Raw genomic sequence first — 20,697 nt, 5'->3', positions numbered from 1 at the left:
CACCATGCCTGGCCTGATCCTGCACTTAAAAAAAAAAAAAGTTTCAGAGGTACTTGTGCAGTTCATTATATAAGTAAATTGTGGCTGGGCATGGTGGCTCACACCTGTAATCCCAGCACTTTGGGAGGCCGAGGCGGGCAGATCACAAGGTCAGGAGATCGAGACCATCCTGGCCAACATGGTGAAACCCCATCTCTACTAAAAATACAAAAATAAATTAGCCAGGCATGGTGGCGGGCGCCTGTAGTCCCAGCTACTCAGGAGGCTGAGGCAGGAGCCTCAGGAACCCGGGAAGCGGAGCTTGCAGTGAACCGAGATCGTGCCACTGCACTCCAGCCTGGGCAACACAGTGAGACTCTGTCTCAAAAAATAAAATAAAATAAGTAAATTGTGTGTTGTTGGGGGTTTGCTGTACAGATAATTTTGTCACCCATGTAATCAGCATAGTACCTGATAGGTCGTTTTTTGATCCTTTCCCTCTTCTCACCCACCACTCTCAAGTAGGCACCTGTGTTAGTCTGTACTCACACTGCAATAAAGAAATACCTGGCTGGGCACAGTGGCTCACACCTGTAATCCCAGCACTTTGGGAGGCCGAGGTGGGCAGATCACTTGAGGTCAGGAGTTCGAGACCAGCCTGACCAACATGGTGAAACCCCATCTCTACCAAAAAATACAAAAATTAGCTGGGCTTAGTGGTGTGCGCCCGCAGTCCCAGCCACTTGGGAGGCTGAGGTGGGAGAATTGCTTGAACCGGGAGGCAGAGGTTGCAGTGAGCTGAGATTGCGCCACTGCACTCCAGCCTGGGCGACAGAGCAAGGCCGTGTCTCAAAAAAAAAAAAAAAAGAAAAAAGAAAAAAAAAGAGAAACAGAGAGGAAAGAAAGAGAGAGAGAGAGGAAGGAAGGAAGGAAAGAGAGAGAAAGAAAGAAAGAGAGAGAGAGGGGAAGGAAGGAAGGAAAGAGAGAGAGAGAAAGAAAGAAAGAGAAAGAGAGAGAGAGAGAGAGAAAAGAAAGAGGGGACGGGCACAGTGGCTCACGCCTGTAATCCCAGCACTTTGGGAGGCCATGGTGGGTAGATCATGAGGTCAGGAGTTTGAGACCAGCCTGGCTAACATGGTGGAACCCCATTTCTACTAAAAATAAAAAAATTAGCTGGGCGTGGTGATGCGTGCCTGTAATCTCAGCTACTCGGGAGGCTGAGGCAGGAGAATCACTTGAACCCGGGAGGCGGAGGTTGCAGTGAGCCGAGATCACGCCACTGCACTCCAGCCTGGGTGACAGAGTGAGACTCTGTCTCAAAAAATAAAAAAGAAAGAAAGAGTGAAAGAGAGAGAGAAGAAAAAGAAAAAAAGGAAAGAAAGAGAGAAAAAGAGAGATAAAAGAAAGAAAAAGAAAGAAGAGAAGAGAGAGAGGAAGAGAAAGAGGTCTGAGACTGGGAGTCAGTAATTTTTAAAGAAAAGGGGTTTCATTGGCTCCCAGTTCTGCAGGCAGTACAGGAACCATGATGCTGGCATCTGCTCAGCTTCTGAGGAAGCCTCAAGAAACTTTCAATCATGGTGGAAGGTGAAGTGGGAGCAAGGTGTTAAGACGGGGGGATGGTGCTACACACTTCTTAAACAACCAGATCCCATGAGAACCCACTTATTATACAGTACCCAGTAGGGATGTTGCTAACCCATTAGAAACCGCCTCCATGATCCAATCACCTCCCACCCGGCCACTCCTCCAACATTGGGGATTACATTTCAACAAGAGCTTTGGGTGGGGACACAGATCCAAACCATAGCAGTCCCGGTGTCTACTGTTCACTTCTTTCTGTCCATGTGTGGTCAGTGTCTCACTGTCACTTATGGGTGAGAACATGAGGTAGTTGGTTTTCTGTCCCTGTGTTAATTCAATTAGGATAATCACCTCCAGCTCCGTTCATGTCGCTGCAAAGAACATGATCTCATTCTTTTTCATGGCTGTGTAGTATTCCATGGTGTGTATGTATCACATTTTCTTTATCTGGCAATCCTGCACTTCCTCATCTGTACATGGAGATAATAACAGAACCACTTCAGGAGGTGGAGGGACATTTTAATGACACAAATGTTAAGTGCCTGGCACCTGTTGCTAGTGTCTCCATCTTTGTTACTAGAGTTTTTTGGCTGGATGAGGTGGCTCACACCTGTAATCCCAGAACTTTGGGAGGCTGAGGCAACAGGATTGCTTGAGGAGAGGCATTAGAGACCAGCCTGAGCAACATAGCGAGACTCTGTCTCCACAAAAAAATACAAAAATTAGCCAGCTATGGTGGTGCATGCTTGTAATCCCAGGTACTTGGGAGGCTGAGACAGGGGGATCACTTGGGCCCAGGAATTTGAGGTTGCGGTGAACTGTGATTGTGCCACTATACTCCAGCCTGGGTGACAGAGTAAGACCCTGTCTCTAAAAAATAAAAATTAAAAGAATTTTACATCTGTCAAAAGTCATGCTGGGATCGGGACTAGCTATGTAATTTGCAAGACCCGGTGAACAATGAAAATGCAGAACTCCTTGCTTTAAAATTATTAAGAATTTGGCCGGGCACGGTGGCTCACGCCTGTCATCCCAGTACTTTCGGAGGCTGAGGCGGGAGGATCACCTGAGGTCAGGAGTTTGAGGCCAGCCTGGCCAACAAGGTGAAACCCTGTCTCTATTAAAAATACAAAAATTAGCCGGGTGTGGTGGCACATGCCTGTAGTCCCAGCTACTTGGGAGGCTGAGGCAGGAGAATCGCTTGAACCCGAAAGGAGGAGGTTCCAGTGAGGCGAGATCGTGCCACTGAACTCTAGCCTGGGTGTCAGAGCAAGACTCTGTCACAAAAATAAGTAAATAAATAAAAATTAAAATAAAATGAATAAGCATTTCAGAGGGGCAACAGCAGAGCATTAAACTGACAGAAAAGGGTCCTGCATCCACTGCCTGAGATGTGGGAGGGATGGAAATGAGCAGTGATTTGGGGCAGGGGTGGGGAAGAGTGTGCTTCCAGAATACTGACCTCTGAGCCCACTGCCTGGTCCCACTGCACCTACAGGACTGTTTCAGGACTGCTGGAAAATCAGGGTGTGGAAGAGCAGCAGAGAGGTTCATGGACAAGGGAGGGAAGGAACAGGGTGGCCCACCCATTCCAGGAGTGGATGTGATCTTTGATGTGAACTTTGTTGGAAACACATTGATATGAAACATATATTTTCTTATTCTATTTCAGTAGATGTCCCGTCAAATATTGCAAAAATTATCATCGGCCCCCTCATCTTTGTCTTTCTCTTCAGTGTTGTGATTGGAAGTATTTATCTATTCCTGAGAAAGAGGTGAGTTCAGTGAGTTCAGTGGTGTGCTGGGAACAGTTGGTTCTCTGGGGGAAAACATGCCTTGATATAGGTATAGGTATATTTAAGTTTATTATGAATTTTACTGATATAGGATGTGTAACATGCAATTTACAGATAATTGTCATAATATGATATACACAACTCTTTATTGTAAATTCCCTCTAGCCAGTTGATTCTCACAGAATGTTTTTATTGATTTTTTTTTTTTTGCCCAAACCTTTATATCCGAAGCTAACCTATTATTGCAATTGATAAACAAGTAAAGCTCCAATGTGAATGTTGATTAAGTTTTCAGAATTTACATTAAAGAGTAGGACTTGACTGGGCACAGTGGCTCACACCTGTAATCCTAGCACTTTGGGAGGCCAAGGCGGGTGAATCACCTGAGGTCAGGAGTTTGAGACCAGCCTGGCCAACATGGTGAAACCTCGTCTCTACTAAAAATACTAAAAAATTAACCGGGCATGGTGGTGGGCGCCTGTAATCCCAGCTACTCAGGAGGCTGAGGCAGGAGAATTACTGAACCCTGGAGGCGGAGGTTGCAGTGAGCTGAAATTGCACCATTGCATTCTAGCCTGGGCGACAGAGGGAGACTCCGTCTCGGGAAAAGAAAAAAAAAGTAGGACAAAACTGAAATAAGACATATATGTTCATCAGTGATATGAGTGACGTCTTTGCTGAGTCAGATGGTAATTTTTAAATATCAGAAGAACATTTTGTGCCACGTGCAACATCACAGTTGCAGACTTGACACGCTTTTAAGTTTAATCTACATGATTAAACATTTTTCTCGGCCGGGCACGGTGGCTCACACCTGTAATCCCAACACTTTGGGAGGCCGAGGCGGGCGGATCATGAGGTCAGGAGTTCGAGACCAGCCTGACCAACATGGTGAAACCCCGTCTCTACTAAAAATACAAAAATTAGCAAGGTGTGGTGGTGTGCGCCTGTAATCCCAGCTTCTCAGGAGGCTGAGGCAGGAGAATCACTTGAACCCAGGAGGCGGAGGTTGCAGCGAGCCGAGATCGCGCCATTGCACTCCAGCCTGGGCAACAGAGTGAGACTTTGTCTCAAAAACAAAACAAAACAAAAAAGTATTTTTCTCATCACTTTCTCAAGCCTGGACAAACAACAGAACAACAAATCCAGTCCTGAGTTATAGCATTTGCCAGTTTCTGTAATGTAAATATTCCCAGGATGTCTAAATTCAAGCTGTAGACGTATTACTGAGTGCAGTGTTAGATACATAATAGCTCCCCATTGAATCCACCCTACGGATACAATATGGTGTATAAATGATATAATGTAAATAACCTCAACTGCATTGATCATAGTAAAATGTAGCATGAGAGTTAGGAAGTGATGAGTTTTGAACATGTATTGTCTTTGCTTTTATGATAATTTATTTAATTGTAAGCCTCTATAATTTATATTTTTTGTTCTATTTGGAAGGCATTGTACAATTTAATCTTTAATGATGCTTGTATTTAGCAACTGGCTCACTAGTTTCCTGAAAATTTAATAATTGTTTCTCATCAGTCGGGATGAGCTCGCTCTAGAACAGTACTGGGTGAGTGGCTTTTAAGTGTTACATGGATGGCCACAAATTATTTAAAAAGCCAGCCAGAGCCCTGCATGGTCGTGCATATCTGTAGTCCCAGCCGCTCGGGAGGATGAGGCAGGAGGATCACTTGAGACCAAGAGTTCAAGACCAGCCTGGGCAACATAGTGAGACCCTGTCTCTATGAAATTTTAAAAATTAGCCAGGTGTGGTGGTGAGCACCTGTATTCCCAGCTATTCAGAAAGCTGAAGTGGGAGGATCTCTGGAGCCCAGAAGGTTAAGACTGCAGTGAGCTATGATTATACCACTGCCCTCCAGCCACAACACAGCAAGACTGCAACTCTGAAATGTAAAAACAAAAACAAAAACAAACAAACAAAAAACCACCCAAGGAGGGATGAGTGTTCCCATGTTGATGCACTTACATACCTGTCTGATGGGCTTCCATTCAAAACATAAAGGTCCCCCATCCCTGCCCTAGACTACATCTAGGATTATGGGGATTCTGCTGGTAAGGGCTGCCATTTGCCTTGGGGAGTCTTGTATGAAACACCTTTCTGCAGAGTCCCATGAGAATCTCAAGCTAACGTGCCTCGTTTTCCTCCTCCAGGCAGCCAGATGGGCCGCTGGGACCGCTTTACGCTTCTTCAAACCCTGAGTATCTCAGTGCCAGTGATGGTGAGTACCATCCCTTCCCTGTGGGTGGCCAGAACCCTACTCATCAGCTTCCTTTGCCTTCACCATTGAGTGAGAGTGAAGGATGGGTTCCCCAGGGAGGCCAAGAAAAGCCCTCTTATTCATTTGAGCTTGCCAAACTGCCCTTGCTGCAGAAACCTCATTACTGTGTGCATCTGGACACATGGTATTTGGCACCTGCCTGAATGGGGTCATCTAGCTGGTCTGGGACCCTTGGGCAGGGTCGACCACTTGGGCTGGGCTCAGCTGGGCGGTTCTTCTGGTCTTGCCTGGCTTCACCCATGTAGCTACATTTTGCTGGTGTGTCAGCTAGCACTCGGTAGTCTTAGATGATTTCACTCACATGTCTGGTGGTCAGCAGGCTGGGTGGTCCCAAGGTGGGGGCCCTAAGCTGGGGGAGGCTGAGCCTCACTCTGTCCATGTAGCCTCTTAGGCTCCAGCAGGCTGGCTCAGGCTTCATTGCATGGTCCTCTGTTGGTTCCTAGTAGCAAGCTCCAGGGCAAGCTCCAGGGCAACACTCCATTCCAAATCTCTGCTTGGGTCATTCTTGTTGATTCCCATTGACCAAAATAACTCACAAGGCCATGCCCAGGGCCAAGGGGTGGTGAGATAGACTCTACCTTTTCATGGGAAGAGCTCCAAGTATCCTGGCTTTTTTTTTCCCCAACCTATTACAACCTGTCTTCCATCCCCTTGGCACTTTGCAGAAACAGTAGTCTCAGGTGGGAAGTATCATCATTCCACAGCAAGGGTCTGAAATCAGACAAGAAGGATGGGGATGCAGGTTTGCCTCAGGACATATTGGCCAGGATCTTGGACCAGTTGTGGCTCCTTCCTTGAGTCTCTGCCATGCCCTCTCCATGGGTGCAGATGCCTGTTCTGTTCTCGGCCATATGCCCAGTGCCCGGCATGGGTCCTGGATCACAGAACTCATTTCATGAGTGTTTTCGAGGGGGTTTGGGTGAGGGCTTGGGTGGAAGGTGGCTGCAGACCCCCAAGGGATCCGCCAAGGATGCTGTGTAGATAAGTGAGAAGTAGTGTTTCCATGCTCTGTGTACGTGCCGGACGAGTGGGAGGTGCCTCGAGAGAAGATCACCCTCCTTCGAGAGCTGGGGCAGGGCTCCTTCGGCATGGTGTATGAGGGCAATGCCAGGGACATCATCAAGGGTGAGGCAGAGACCCGCGTGGCGGTGAAGACGGTCAACGAGTCAGCCAGTCTCCGAGAGCGGATTGAGTTCCTCAATGAGGCCTCGGTCATGAAGGGCTTCACCTGCCATCATGTGGTGAGTCCAGTGGGGATGGGACATGGGCTGGCTTTCCTGACCCTTCCCTTTCTCTGCCTCCTCCTCCTGCACAGAGCGACAGAGGACACAGGGTGTAACCTCCTACCCACCCCCCACTCCACTAAGCTTCCCATCCTAGAGGTGTGAGGAGGGATCATTCCCTTCTCAAATCCCATCCTCTCCCACTTCGCCTGGAACCAGACTCTATCACTGTCTCATCACTTTCTGGAATGTTTCATTGCTTTCCAGAATCTTTCATCACTTTCTGGAATCTTCCATCATTTTCTGGAATCTTCCACCACTTTTCGGAATCTTCCATCATTTTCCACAATCTTCCATTGCTTTTTAGACTCTTCCATTTCTTGCTTTTTCCTGGCACCTTTGTAACCCAGGACCACACAGAGGTCCACCTGATACCACCTGCCCTCGTTCCTACTCTCCTTTGAAGGCAGCACAAACTCTTCCTGCCTTTCTGCTCCTTTGTTCCTCTTTGAGTCCCATGTGCTTTCATCGTTGCCACACATATTTATGGGGCATTTAAAGCCCTGCTCTTGTCCCTGTGATACAGTGGATACCTGCCCCTGTAGAGCTTCCAAAACAGCAGGCGGAGACAGACTCCAAAACCTTTATTTTTATTTTATTTCATATATATATATATATATATATATATATATATATATTTTTTTTTTTTTTTTTTTTTTTTTTTTTTTTTTTTTTTTTTTTTTTTTTTTCTGAAAGGGAGTCTCGCTTTGTTGTGCAGGCTGGAGTGCAGTGGCACAATCTCAGCTCACTGCAAGCTCCACCTCCTGGGTTCACACTATTCTCCTGCCTCAGCCTCCCGAGTAGCTGGGACTACAGGCGCCTGCTACCACGCCTGGCTAATTTTTTTTTTTTTTTTTTGAGATGGAGTCTCACTCTGTCACCCAGGCTGGAGTGCAGTGGCATGATCTCAGCTCACTGCAACCTCTGCCTGCTGGGTTCAAGCAATTCTCCTGCCTCAGCCTCTCGAGTAGCTGGGACTGCAGGTGCCCGCCACCATGCCCAGCTAATGCTTTTTATATTTTTTTTATTAGAGACGGGGTTTCACCATGCTGGCCAGGCTGGTCTTGAACTCCTGACCTCGTGATCCACCCGCCTTGGCCTCCCAAAGTGCTGGGATTACAGGCGTGAGCCCCCGCGCCCAGCGCCTGGCTAATTTTTTTGTATTTTCAGTAGAGACGGGGTTTCACTGTGTTAGCCAGGATGGTCTCGATCTCCTGACCTCATGATCCGCCTGCCTTGGCCTCCCAAAGTGCTGGGATTACAGGCGTGAGCCACCGCGCCCAGCCTATTTTTATATATTTTTAAGACAGAGTCTCTCTCTGTCGCCCAGGGTGGAGTGCAGTGGCACAATCTCGGCTCACTGCAACCTCTGCCTCCCAGGTTCAAGCAATTCTCCTGCTGCGGCCTCCTGAGTATCTAGAATAACAGGAGCCCACCACCACACCCAGCTAATTTTTGTATTTTTAGTAGAGATGGGGTTTCGCCATGTTGGCCAGGCTGGTCTCAAACTCCTGACTTCAGGTGATCCACCAGCCTCAGCCTCCCAAAGTGCTGGGATTACAGGCATAAGCCGCCACCCCCGGCTGACTCCAAACCCTTTATACATTAGGAGAAAATGCTATGGAAACATGAAGAAAGGGAGGAAAGGAAGGTTGGACAGGGGTGTATTTGAGCAAAGACTTAGAGGACATGAGGAACTGGGCCCTGTGGATGTGGCAGGGAACAGAGAGCCAGGCAGAGGGAATGGTTAAAATACAAAGGCCTGGCTGGGTGCAGTGGCTATAATCCCAGCACTTTGGGAGGCTGAGGCAGGCGGATCACCAGAGGTCGGGAGTTCAAGACCAGTCTGACCAACATGGAGAACTCCTGTCTCTACTAAAAATACAAAAATTAGCTGGGTGTGGAGGCGGGCACCTGTAACCCCAGGTACTCGGGAGACTGAGGCAGGAGAATTGCTTGAACCCGGGAGGCAAAGGTTGCAGTGAGCCGAGATCACGCCACTGCACTCTAGCCTGGGTAACAGCAAGATTCCGTCTCGGAAAAAAAAAAAAAAAAAAAAAAATACAAAGGCCTATCTGTCTGCTGTCCAGGCAGGTCTGTCTGCTCTCCTAGACCAGGGCTGAGCACGCTGCATCCAGGCCACAGGGTGCTGTGTGTGACATAGACACCAGGGAGGGAGGAGAACCCTGGTGAGTCGAATCACGGACCCTCCTCCAAGAACCCTGGTTGCTTGCTCCGCAGGTGCGCCTCCTGGGAGTGGTGTCCAAGGGCCAGCCCACGCTGGTGGTGATGGAGCTGATGGCTCACGGAGACCTGAAGAGCTACCTCCGTTCTCTGCGGCCAGAGGCTGAGGTAAGCTGCTTCGGGGGACCCAGCGGGGTACTCAGTGGAGCACCCGCTCCTGGCCTCCTCGGATCCCAGTGCTGCTGAAACACCAACCCCGTGTTTCTGTTTTAGAATAATCCCGGCCGCCCTCCCCCTACCCTTCAAGAGATGATTCAGATGGCGGCAGAGATTGCTGACGGGATGGCCTACCTGAACGCCAAGAAGTTTGTGCATCGGGACCTGGCAGCGAGAAACTGCATGGTCGCCCATGATTTTACTGTCAAAATTGGAGGTTCGTCTGGCTTTCTGCTTTGAAAACATAACGACCCAGGCCAGGTTTGATTTCAGAAGGAAGTTTTCTATAATGAGCCGTTAAGTCTTTTCTGATAATATAAAGGGGCAAGATACTTCTTTTTGTTTTTTTTTTTTTTGTGGGGTTTTTTTTGTTTTGTTTTGTTTTGTTTTTTTGTTTTTGAGACAGAGTCTTACTCTGTCTGTCACCCAGGCTGGAGTGCAGTGGCGTGATCTCAGCTCACTGCAACCTCCACCTCCCAGGTTCAAGTGATTCACCTGCCTCAGCCTTCCAAGTAGCTGGGACTACAGGTGTGCGCCACCATGCCCAGCTAATTTTTGTATTTTTAGTGGAGACGGGGTTTCATCCATGTTGGCCAGGATAGTCTTGATCTCCTGACCTCATGATCCTCCTGCCTCGGCCTCCCAAAGTGCTGGGATTACAGGCGTGAGCCACTGCACCGGCTTTTTTTTTTTTTTTCCTTTTTTCTGACATGGAGTCTTGCTCTGTCGCCCAGGCTGGAGTGCAGTGACAGGATCTCGGCTCACTGAACCTCCACCTCTTGGGTTCAAGCGATTCTCCTGCCTCAGCCTTCTGAGTAGCTAGGATTACAGGCGTGCGCCACCACACCCAGCTACTTTTTGTATTTTTAGTAGAGACGGAGTTTCACTGTGTTGGCCAAGATGGTCTCAAACTCCTGACCTCAAATGATCCACCTGTGTTGGCCTCCCAAAGCACTGGGATTACAGGCATGAGCCACTGTGCCTGGCTGGGCAAGATTTTGGATGGGGACCCCCCCCCCCAGCTGTCATTTAATTGCATGTATTGATAAACTCACTTACCCATTCACTTCTTTAAAAGATATGTTTGTAGGACCGGGGGTCCCGCCTGTAATCTCAGTGCTTTGGAAGTCCAATGCGTAAAGACTGCTTGAGTCCAGGAGTTTGAGACCAGCCTGGGTAACATAGTGAGACTCCATCTCCTTGAAAAGATTTTTTAAAAAGTGGAGTGTGGTGGTGCACACCTGTGGTCCCAGCTACTCAGGAGGCTGGGGTGGGAGGATTGCTTGAGCCCAGGAGGTGGAGGCTGCAGTGAGGTGTGACTGCATCGCTGCACTCCAGCCTGGGTGACAGTGAGACGCTATTTCAAAAAACAAATAAAAAAGGAATATAGAGGGGACCAGAGCAGCGTGAGATGTGAGGATGAGGAGAGAGGCAGAAACCAGACCCAGAAGGACCTTGCGTGTCACAGCAAGTCATCTCGACATTATCTTACATTAGCAAGGGGCAGCAGGAAGTGATATGATTCTATTTATGACTCAAAAAGACATCTCCTGGCCAGGTGCGGTGGCTCACCCCTGTAATCCCAGCACTTTGGGAGGCCGAGGTGGGTAGATTACCGAGATCAGGAGTTCGAGACCAGCCTGGTCAACACGGTGAAACCCTGTCTCTACTCAAAATACAAAACATTAGCTAGACATGGTGGCAGACAGCTGTAATCCTAGCTACTCAGGAGGCTGAGGCAAGAGAATTGCTTGAATCAGGGAGGTAGAGGTTGCAGTGAGCCAAGATTGCACCACTGCACTCCAGCCTGGAGGACAGAGTGAGACTCCATATCAAAAAAAAAAAAAGAAAAATGTAGCTTCTTTGTGATTTGGTACCTTCTTTTCCCTCCCTTTAAACAGTAGCCCATCTTCCCCCTTCACTTCCCCATGCGAACCCTCAGAATCCATTCTTACTGGATTTGGCCACCACCCAGGTGAGCGCAGACGTGGGCCAGGTGAACCCCTCTTAGGGCTCTGTGAGAGGTGGGGCAGTCAAGGTGGCAGATGCTAGGACCAAGGCTGAAGGTTAAGAGCGTGTGAACCTTTTGTGTTGTCAGACTTTGGAATGACCAGAGACATCTATGAAACGGATTACTACCGGAAAGGGGGCAAGGGTCTGCTCCCTGTACGGTGGATGGCGCCAGAGTCCCTGAAGGATGGGGTCTTCACCACTTCTTCTGACATGTGGTGAGTTGTGTGTGGATGGGTGGATGGACGCTGGGCTTGAATTCCAGGTGCTAGTGAGAGCCAAGAGCGGGGGAAGGAAGCCTGCCATCCTCCTGGACGCCCCATCAAGGAAAGGAAGGCAGCGTCCTGTCTGAGGATCTTCCCACGGCTACTCTTATGTCCTGACTAATCCTGTAGGCATTGTGAACCCTGAAAATCTGAGACAGGTCTCAGTTAATTTAGGAAGTTTATTTTGCCAAGGTTGAGGACGCATGCCTGTGGCACAGCCTCAGGTGGTCCTGAGGACAGGTGCCCAAGGTGGTCAGAGCACAGTTTGGTTTTATACATTTTAGGGAGACATGAGACATCAGTCAACATATATAAGATGAACATTGGTTCGGTCTGGAAAGACGGGACAACTCGAAGCGGGGAGGGAGCTTCCAGGTTGTAGGTAGATAAGAGACAAATGGTTGCATTCTTTTGAGTTTCTGATGCGCCTCTCCAAAGGAGCCAATCAGATATGCAGGTATCTCAGTGAGCAGAGTGGGGACTCTGAATAGAATGGGAAGCAGGTTTGTCCAAGCAGTTCCCAGCTGGACTTTTTCCTTGAGTTTAGTGATTTGGGAGCCCCAAATTGATTTTCCTTTCCCAGCATTTATGAACTGCAGCATGAATTGTTTTATTAAGTGGCCAACCATGTTCTAGAAACCAAGAGATGTATTTGTGTGTGTGTGTGTGTGTGTATGTGTGTGCATATGTGTGTTTGTGTGTGTTTGCATGTGTGTGCGTGTGTGCGTTTGGGTGTGTGTGTGTGTTTGTGTGTGTATATGTGTTTGTGTGTGTTTGCATTTGTATTTGCATGTGTATGCACGTGTATGTGCGTGTGTGTGTTTGCATGTGTATGTTTGCATGTATGTGTTGGCATGTGTGTTTGCATGTGTGCATTTGCGTGTGTGTGCGTTTGTGTGTGTTTGCGTGTGTGTGTTTGCGTGTGTGTGTTTGCGTGTGTGTTTGCGTGTGTGTTTGCGCGTGTGTGTGTGTCTAAATGGCTTCTTTGTTACTACTATCAACTGTCATCGGCAGGTCCTTTGGCGTGGTCCTTTGGGAAATCACCAGCTTGGCAGAACAGCCTTACCAAGGCCTGTCTAATGAACAGGTGTTGAAATTTGTCATGGATGGAGGGTATCTGGATCAACCCGACAACTGTCCAGAGAGAGTGTAAGTGCAGAAAGGGTTTAAGGTGTGTGAGGTGTTCGTCGAAAGGGTATTGCCCTTTACACGTGTGCTTGGTTTTGCCTTTCCTATGTCTACACGCTCACCGTGTTTGCATGCTGTATGTTACAGGTGTGTTTGTGTTTGCATAGCTTGTCTTTACATGCATGCTTGCATTTGCATATTGCATTGTGGTACACACACTTGAGTTCCCCTATGTGCTACATGTACGCTTACGTTTGCATATTATATATTTACATAGGCATTTATGTTTGCATATTATATGTTTCTGTGTGCATCAGCACATCATGGCACATGTACACCTCATTTACATATGATAAGCACACATGTTTACATATTATGTCTTTACCTGCATGCTTGTGTTCGCAAATCATATGATTTTCTTGCATATTGTATCTTTGGAAGGTTGCACAAAAAACCTATAGCAGTAGTTATCTTGGGAGAAGGGAACTGGAGACCTGGGGTTGGGGGAGAGAGACCTGTTAATTTTTTTTTTTTTTTTTTTTTTGAGACGGAACTTGCTCTGTCACCCAGGCTGGAGTGCAGTGGTGCGATCTCGGCTCACTTCAAGCTCCGCCTCCCGGGTTCATACCATTCTCTTGCCTCAGCCTCCCGAGTAGCTGGGACTACAGGCACCCGCCACTGCGCCCGGCTAATTTTTTTTTTTTTTTGTATTTTTAGTAGAAACGGGGTTTCACCGTGGTCTCGATCTCCTGACCTCGTGATCCACCCAGCTTGGCCTCCCAAAGTGCTGGGATTACAGCCGCCTGTTAATTCTTTATACACTTAAAATTTTGTCAGGTAGCTGGGCATGGGTGGCTCACGCCTGTAATCCCAAGCAATTTGGGAGACCGAGGTGAACGATCACCTAAGGTCAGGAGTTCAAGACCAGCCTGGCCAACATGGTGAAACCCCGCCTCTATTAAAAATATAAAAATTACCCAGGCGCGGTGGTGGGCGCCTGTAATCCCAGCTACTCAGGAGGCTGAGGCAGGAGAATTGCTTGAATCGGGGAGGCAGAGGTTGCAGTGAGCAGAGACTGCACAAATTGCACTGCAGCCTGGGTGACAGAGTGAGATTCTGTCTCAAAAACAAACACAGACACACAAAAATTTTGTCAGGCATACGTATTATATATTCCCCCCTCCAAATATATATGCATATGTACATATATATATATTTAGATGAAGTCTCGCTGTGTCACCCAGGCTGGTAGAGTGCAGTGGCACAATCACAGCTCACTGCAACCTTGAACTCCTGGACTCAGCCTCCTGGCTCAACCTCCCAAAGTGCTGGGATTACTCTTGAGCCAGTTTTGAAATGAGGAAGCCCTTTTCAAAACCATCTTTCAGGCTGGACAGGATGGCTCATGCCTGGAATCTCAGCACTTTGGGAGGTTGAGGCAGGAGGATGGCTTGAGCCCAGGAGTTCAAGGCTGCAATGAGCTATGATTGCGCCACTGCACTCCATCCTGGGTGACAAAGTGAGAAACCCTGTCTCAAAAAAAAAAAAGCGGCCAGGCATGGTGGCTAACACCTGTAATCCCAGCACCTTGGGAGGCCAAGGTGGGTGGATCATTTGAGCCTAGGAGTTTGAAGCCAGCCTGGGCAACATAGCAAAACCCTGTCTCTGCAAAAAATACAAAAATTAGCTAGGCATGGTGGTGCACACCTGTGGTCCCAGCTACTTGGGAGGCCAAGGTGAGAGGATTGCTTGAGCCTAGGAGGCAGAGGCTGCAGTGAGCTATGATCATGCCACTGCACTCCAGCCTGGGTGACAGAATGAGACGCTGTGTCCAAAATAAGAAGAAGAAAAGCAAAAAGAAAACACCATCTCTCAGCACCTCTAGCAATGCTATTTCTGCCTTGACAATTGTCCACACACACAGCCAGCATCTGATGTGAGCACATGTGGTCCGTGGGCGTTGGCTGCAGGGACAAGAGTGGGGGTTTGGGAGGATGCTTGGCAGGGCCCCCAGACTCACCCAGGACGTGTCCTTCTGCCCCGCAGCACTGACCTCATGCGCATGTGCTGGCAATTCAACCCCAAGATGAGGCCAACCTTCCTGGAGATTGTCAACCTGCTCAAGGACGACCTGCACCCCAGCTTTCCGGAGGTGTCGTTCTTCCACAGCGAGGAGAACAAGGCTCCCGAGAGCGAGGAGCTGGAGATGGAGTTTGAGGACATGGAGAATGTGCCCCTGGACCGTTCCTCGCACTGTCAGAGGGAGGAGGCGGGGGGCCGGGATGGAGGGTCCTCACTAGGTTTCAAGCGGAGCTACGAGGAACACATCCCTTACACACACATGAACGGAGGCAAGAAAAACGGGCGGATTCTGACCTTGCCTCGGTCCAATCCTTCCTAACAGTGCCTACCGTGGCGGGGGCGGGCAGGGGTTCCCATTTTCGCTTTCCTCTGGTTTGAAAGCCTCTGGAAAACTCAGGATTCTCACGACTCTACCACGTCCAATGGAGTTCAGAGATCGTTCCTATACATTTCTGTTCATCTTAAGATGGACTCGTTTGGTTACCAATTTAACTAGTCCTGCAGAGGATTTAACTGTGAACCTGGAGGGCAAGGGGTTTCCACAGTTGCTGCTCCTTTGGGGCAACGACGGTTTCAAACCAGGATTTTCTGTTTTTTCGTTCCTCCCACCCGCCCCCAGCAGATGGAAAGAAAGCACCTGTTTTTACAAATTCTTTTTTTTTTTTTTGCTGGTGTCTGAGCTGCAGTATAAAAGACAAAACTTCCTGTTTGTGGAACAAAAGTTCGAAAGAAAAAACAAAACAAAAACACCCAGCCCTGTTCCAGGAGAATTTCAAGTTTTACAGGTTGAGCTTCAAGATGGTTTTTTTGGGTTTTTTTTTTTCTCTCATCCAGGCTGAAGGATTTTTTTTTTTCTTTACAAAATGAGTTCCTCAAATTGACCAATAGCTGCTGCTTTCATATTTTGGATAAGGGTCTGTGGTCCCGGCGTGTGCTCACGTGTGTATGCACGTGTGTGTGTCCATTAGACACGGCTGATGTGTGTGCAAAGTATCCATGCGGAGTTGATGCTTTGGGAATTGGCTCATGAAGGTTCTTCTCAAGGGTGCGAGCTCATGTCCCCCTCTCTCCTTCCTTCTTATTGACTGGGAGACTGTGCTCTCGACAGATTCTTCTTGTGTCAGAAGTCTAGCCTCAGGTTTCTACCCTCCCTTCACGTTGGTGGCCAAGGGAGGAGCATTTCATTTGGAGTGATTATGAATCTTTTCAAGACCAAACCAAGCTAGGACATTAAAAAAAAAAAAAGAAAGAAAGAAAGAAAGAAAAAACAAAATGGAAAAAGGAAAAAAAAAAAAAGAACTGAGATGACAGAGTTTTGAGAATATATTTGTAACATATTTAATTTTTAAAGTCTCTGGTATTAGCCTCATAAGTTATTGACTATTCCCCGGGGTTGGCGGGGAGTGGGGACATGAGTTGGTCTGCCTGTTGTGGGGCCGGGAAGGGGAGGGAGTCAGGCACAAGTGGCCTCTTTGTTTGGTCTTAAAGGCATCCATTTCTGGGAATGAAGCCATGTTCGCTGCTAACACTTTTGGACGTTGTGAGGCCACGTGGAGTGTGTGAGAGACTAGGTTTTATGGATGGTCTGGTTCAGGTACCAGGTCTGCTGGAAGGTTCCTGTTCGGATAAGCTGGTAGCTACCTAGCTCTGAGCCTGCCTTCAAGAACACCTGTGTTCATCCTCTGGTTCTCTGTGTGTACCTCTTGTGGCATTTCCTCTCCCGGGTGTGAGCATCCTACCGTTATTGTGCAAACCCAAGAACGTCAGATCCCAAAGCACAACAACCTAGATGGACTTTGGGAACATCTAAGCAATATAAGAGAGAGGTGCACTGAGAGTACGTCTTGGTCCCCTCCACCCTGAGAGCATCTGACGGTCCTCAGTACTGAACTCCTGGAAGCTGCTCTGAGCCCGGTGACCTCATCTGGGCCAGGTGTGGTGCCTGAGCTGAATGCTCAGGTGCTTACAGTGTTGCAATCCCTAAGAGAGTAGAGTCTGGAGGAGAAACCGTGAAAAAGACCTTTCACACCACCAAGAACTTCCGAATGGGCGTGAATCCACCGTTTCTTCTCTTTGCAAAAAGAACCACCACAGCTGCTCAAAGAACACAGTGAACTCATCACTTTGGTTCATCAAAAAATCATCGCCCATGCGTTATTCCTGAATGCATTTTCTTACAACTTTTTGACTGCTTCCTTTTCTTCTTCTCTTACGAGTTGTGGGCTTAAGAATGGGATAGAGTCATAATGGCAACCTCCAAGCCCTCTCAATTCTTGATTAAGAACACAGGTAGACATGAATCCCAATTGTCTATTGCTATCTTATTTATATGATTTGGGAAAATACAGCATGTAAAAATATTGCTGAGGAGCCTCAGTGATTGGGTACAAGAAGCAAGAGTACAGAAATTATTTTTGCCAAATTTATTTTGTAAATATGAGGGTCTGTACCTAAATTTAAAAAAAAACACGTAGGACTAGGTATTTTGTTCTCTTCTTAGTAAATTTGTAGTGGTTGTATACTACACTAGCTGCAATTTTCACATTTTTCTAATTCAGAAAGGTTTTTCTTATATTAGGGGAAAAAGTATTTATTTTAATATATAAAATCACTCTGAAAATCACTCTCATAAAAAATGGAGCGCATGTAAATTTTTATCAAAGAAAAATAAACAGGTGAATGGGGGATAGTGATTTTCTTTTTTCAGCACAGTCTACCTCAGTGTATTGTTAAGATGTGATTCAATCATGGACATCTTTGAGATTTCAGAATTCTACCTGGAACCGGTCTGAATCAGGGAACGTGTGTATCAGCTGATTCGAATGCCAGGGACCAGTAAGAATTTTGAGGGAGGGAGTTGGGATGGAGAAGGTATGGCCTTTATGTGAGCATAGATCCTTTTCTTCCTGGCTGGTAATATTCTTCTCTGAATTTAATCTTCCTTTAAAAAAAAAATCCTCCATCTATTGTCACTATGTTCCCCAAACATAAACTAAGTTCCAGGCTGTCATGATGTATCTGATATATGGGGTAACCCAGCAAGGTGTACCTTCCTTTGGTGAGAGATGGCTGCCGGGGCAAAGATGGGCTTTGATTCAGAACAAGCATTCCCACCTGTTCCGTGGAATCCCCCTGAAGTGAGCACAAAGGTGCCCTGGGCTCCCTGATGGTTTATTCCCACTCCTTTCAGGCTGGTGATGCACCTTACACACAAACACCTAATGCAATGTCTTTTTAAATTCTCCAAGTGGGATGGGAGCATGTGAGGGAAATTCCAATCCAAAACCCATTAATGTGCTGAACGCTTTTTTTTTTCTTTTTTTTTGCAACAACACCTTGGACCTCTGTGTTGGGGTTTGACTGACCTCAAGCTGATATTATTGGACCTTGTGCAGCTTTGATAACCCATGTGAGAGTCTAGGCAGGGCCAGTGGGGCCCAAATCTTGCTGCTATTGTACTTTTAGGCACTGCCCTTGCAGACTCACCTTTCTCCACCTGCCCTGGAGAAAGGTAGGGTGTGCTGGGCCTGCCCCTTGCAAATGGGGTTCACCAGTTTCATTTATTTTGACTCTACTGCCACAATGAAAAGAGCAAACAGCTATTGGGTTGCAAACCTCCTTTGACATTAGGAAATGTTGACTTCGTAACAATAAAACTTTGGTCCTAGAAAGACACGGTTGTCCTGGGAGTTTGTAGTGTTAAGTTGCAGCAACAACAACAAAAAGCAACAAAACCAGCTTAGGGTAACACTTTTTGTTGCTTGTTTTTAAAGATGTCTCACTATGATTAAAACCCTTTTCATTAATGTAGTGAAAGCCACACAGGAGTTTCTTCTTCCAGGAGGAGAATACCAAGAACATCACTTTCTCTCTGCATCAGTGATGTCAAATACGCATCAGAAAATGTTCGGGTTTTAGGAGCTGTCCTAGGTGCTGTTTCATCATTGGAAGCAGTGAGAAAGAGAAGCACTGCTGCTTGTCTGGATATAGGCTGAGGATGATTGAGGGAAGCTGTGGGAACTGACACAGGGGTCTGCACAGGTCATCCTGTGACCCTGGGGACTATGTTACCAACTGACAGACAGATCTTTCACTGTATCCTACCAGGGCAGGTAGTCCACCAAGAAATGTGCTTATTGGATTGGGAGGTGTTTATTTGTAGTCTGCTGTAACACGTGTGAAAGAGCAGCAGCGTCATCAGCATATGACTTGCACTGGTCATCTGGTAAATGGATGTGCTTTAGTCCCAGTGCTAATCATTTCTCTCCTTCACAGTGGGTGGGAGTTTAGGGTTAAATGTCCTTTGAATGTCACCTGGTGAGTCCTTGACACCTTAGGCTCTTCAGAAACAATGGTTTTGTTGAGGATGGGGAACAGGGAATGCCGATTTTATATACATGGTACACGGAGAGGGGTGTCACTTCAGAAAATCTTCCAGCATGTTCTTCAGAATATTAATTTATATGAGCGGTGAGGTTGGGAATGAAAAGAACAGGTCAGCACTTTTTTTTTCCCTAGAACATACAAAAGAACATGGTGGACTTTCAGGGGAGTGCAATGGAAGGTGAATATTTCCTTAAGGGTCCCCGAGAAATGGGAGTGAGGGGAGGGGACACAACGGCTTTTTGAGCTTACTTTTACCTTCTGATACTAGTCAAGGTCCAGAACCAGCCACCAGCCAAATTTCTATCTGGGTGCGGGCCACTGAAAATCCTTGTTAAAAACCAGATCACAAATCTGGGGCTCTTGGTCCCATTGGAGAAGGAAGGAAGAGCCTCAAAATAAGTGTGCCTCCATGCACATATTCAGGAACGGCTTGTTTAGTCTTTACACTTTGCCTGAAAGTTGCTGCTCCTCGTCCCTTTGTGTGCCTGGGTGGCCTCGGCCCTGTGCGTTGGCAACGCAGGATCAAATGTGCTGCAGCTTTTGCAGAAAACAACTCAGAAACGCAAAACCCACCAACAGCTCAATTATTATTTTTTTCAATGTTTTCCTACAAGAGCCAAGTAGCACCATGTACAGAAGACGCCTTTTTTTTTTGGAATATTGAAATCGTTCTGCATGTAAAATATGGGATAATGACCTGTTTATATTAAAATTCTGATTAAATTATCTGAGAATTCGCTTGTTTTTGTGTGGTGTCCCGGTAAGGACCTGTCGTGTGGTCGGGGGTTGGGGCTATGAGTTGGGCTGCGTTAAGGAAAACCTCTTGGAATATGTAGGTGCCTTTTTTTAGAGGAGAAAAACACCTAGATTCTTCCACACATGAAAAGGGAGGTTAAATAGTTGCTACCAGCAGAGTTGATGACTTGTAGGGACATACTTGTATGGCCAAACTGGTGGTTTAAATATTGCACTATTTCCATACCATTTGGTAAGCAAGCGCTTCCCCAAGGGCTCCCAGACCTCCCCATGGTCCAACCACTAAAGGGTTCACTCCGAGAATACCAATGAACCTTCAAGATCTTGCTCTATTCTGACATGCGGGAAACTCACATGTTAAATATTTTCAATGTCATCCTGGGAGTGGAGACCTGTCCCAGGTTGGGTGGACAGGTGAGTGACCATGGGTTAGGCCATGGGATTGAAAGCCTTTTGAATAGTCTTTCTTGAGTGGCTTAAAACAGCAACTGTTTATTTATTTTCTTTTTTTGTTTGTTTGTTTTTGTTTTTGTTAGTTTGTTTTTTGAAATGGAGTCTCACTCTGTCACCCAGGCTGGAGGACAGTGGTGCAATCTCAGCTCACCGCAACTCTGTCTCCCGGGTTCAAGCAATTCTCCTGCCTCAGCCTCCCAAGTAGCTGGGATTACAGGTGTGTACCACCATTCCCAGCTAATTTTGTATTTTTAGTTTCATCATGTTGGCCAGACTC

At 47.2% G+C, this 20,697-nt stretch overlaps 1 protein-coding gene across 4 annotated transcripts in view; it reads left to right on the top strand.

Annotated features, from left to right (window-relative positions):
* Nucleotides 1–19,945, top strand: part of INSR (insulin receptor) — a 184,586-nt gene extending 164,641 nt beyond the window's left edge. For 2 of the 4 annotated variants that reach the window (XM_063801090.1, XM_024351320.3), the window contains 8 exons: nt 3,236–3,335; nt 5,529–5,596; nt 6,653–6,897; nt 9,181–9,291; nt 9,397–9,556; nt 11,438–11,567; nt 12,630–12,764; nt 14,790–19,945. In XM_063801090.1, coding sequence (XP_063657160.1) covers nt 3,236–3,335; nt 5,529–5,596; nt 6,653–6,897; nt 9,181–9,291; nt 9,397–9,556; nt 11,438–11,567; nt 12,630–12,764; nt 14,790–15,144 — 1,304 coding nt within the window. In that variant the 3' untranslated portion in view covers nt 15,145–19,945. Of the gene's footprint in view, nt 1–3,232; nt 3,336–5,528; nt 5,597–6,652; nt 6,898–9,180; nt 9,292–9,396; nt 9,557–11,437; nt 11,568–12,629; nt 12,765–14,789 lie in introns of all 4 variants that reach the window. The other 2 variants (XM_016934853.4, XM_016934850.4) reach the window with 1 other exon arrangement.
* The last annotated feature ends 752 nt before the right edge of the window (nt 19,946–20,697 follow it).

The sequence above is a fragment of the Pan troglodytes genome, chromosome 20 (genome assembly GCF_028858775.2).
Source record: "Pan troglodytes isolate AG18354 chromosome 20, NHGRI_mPanTro3-v2.0_pri, whole genome shotgun sequence".
Taxonomy (NCBI): Eukaryota; Metazoa; Chordata; class Mammalia; order Primates; family Hominidae; genus Pan; species Pan troglodytes.
This window is presented reverse-complemented; position numbering and strand designations above follow the sequence as displayed.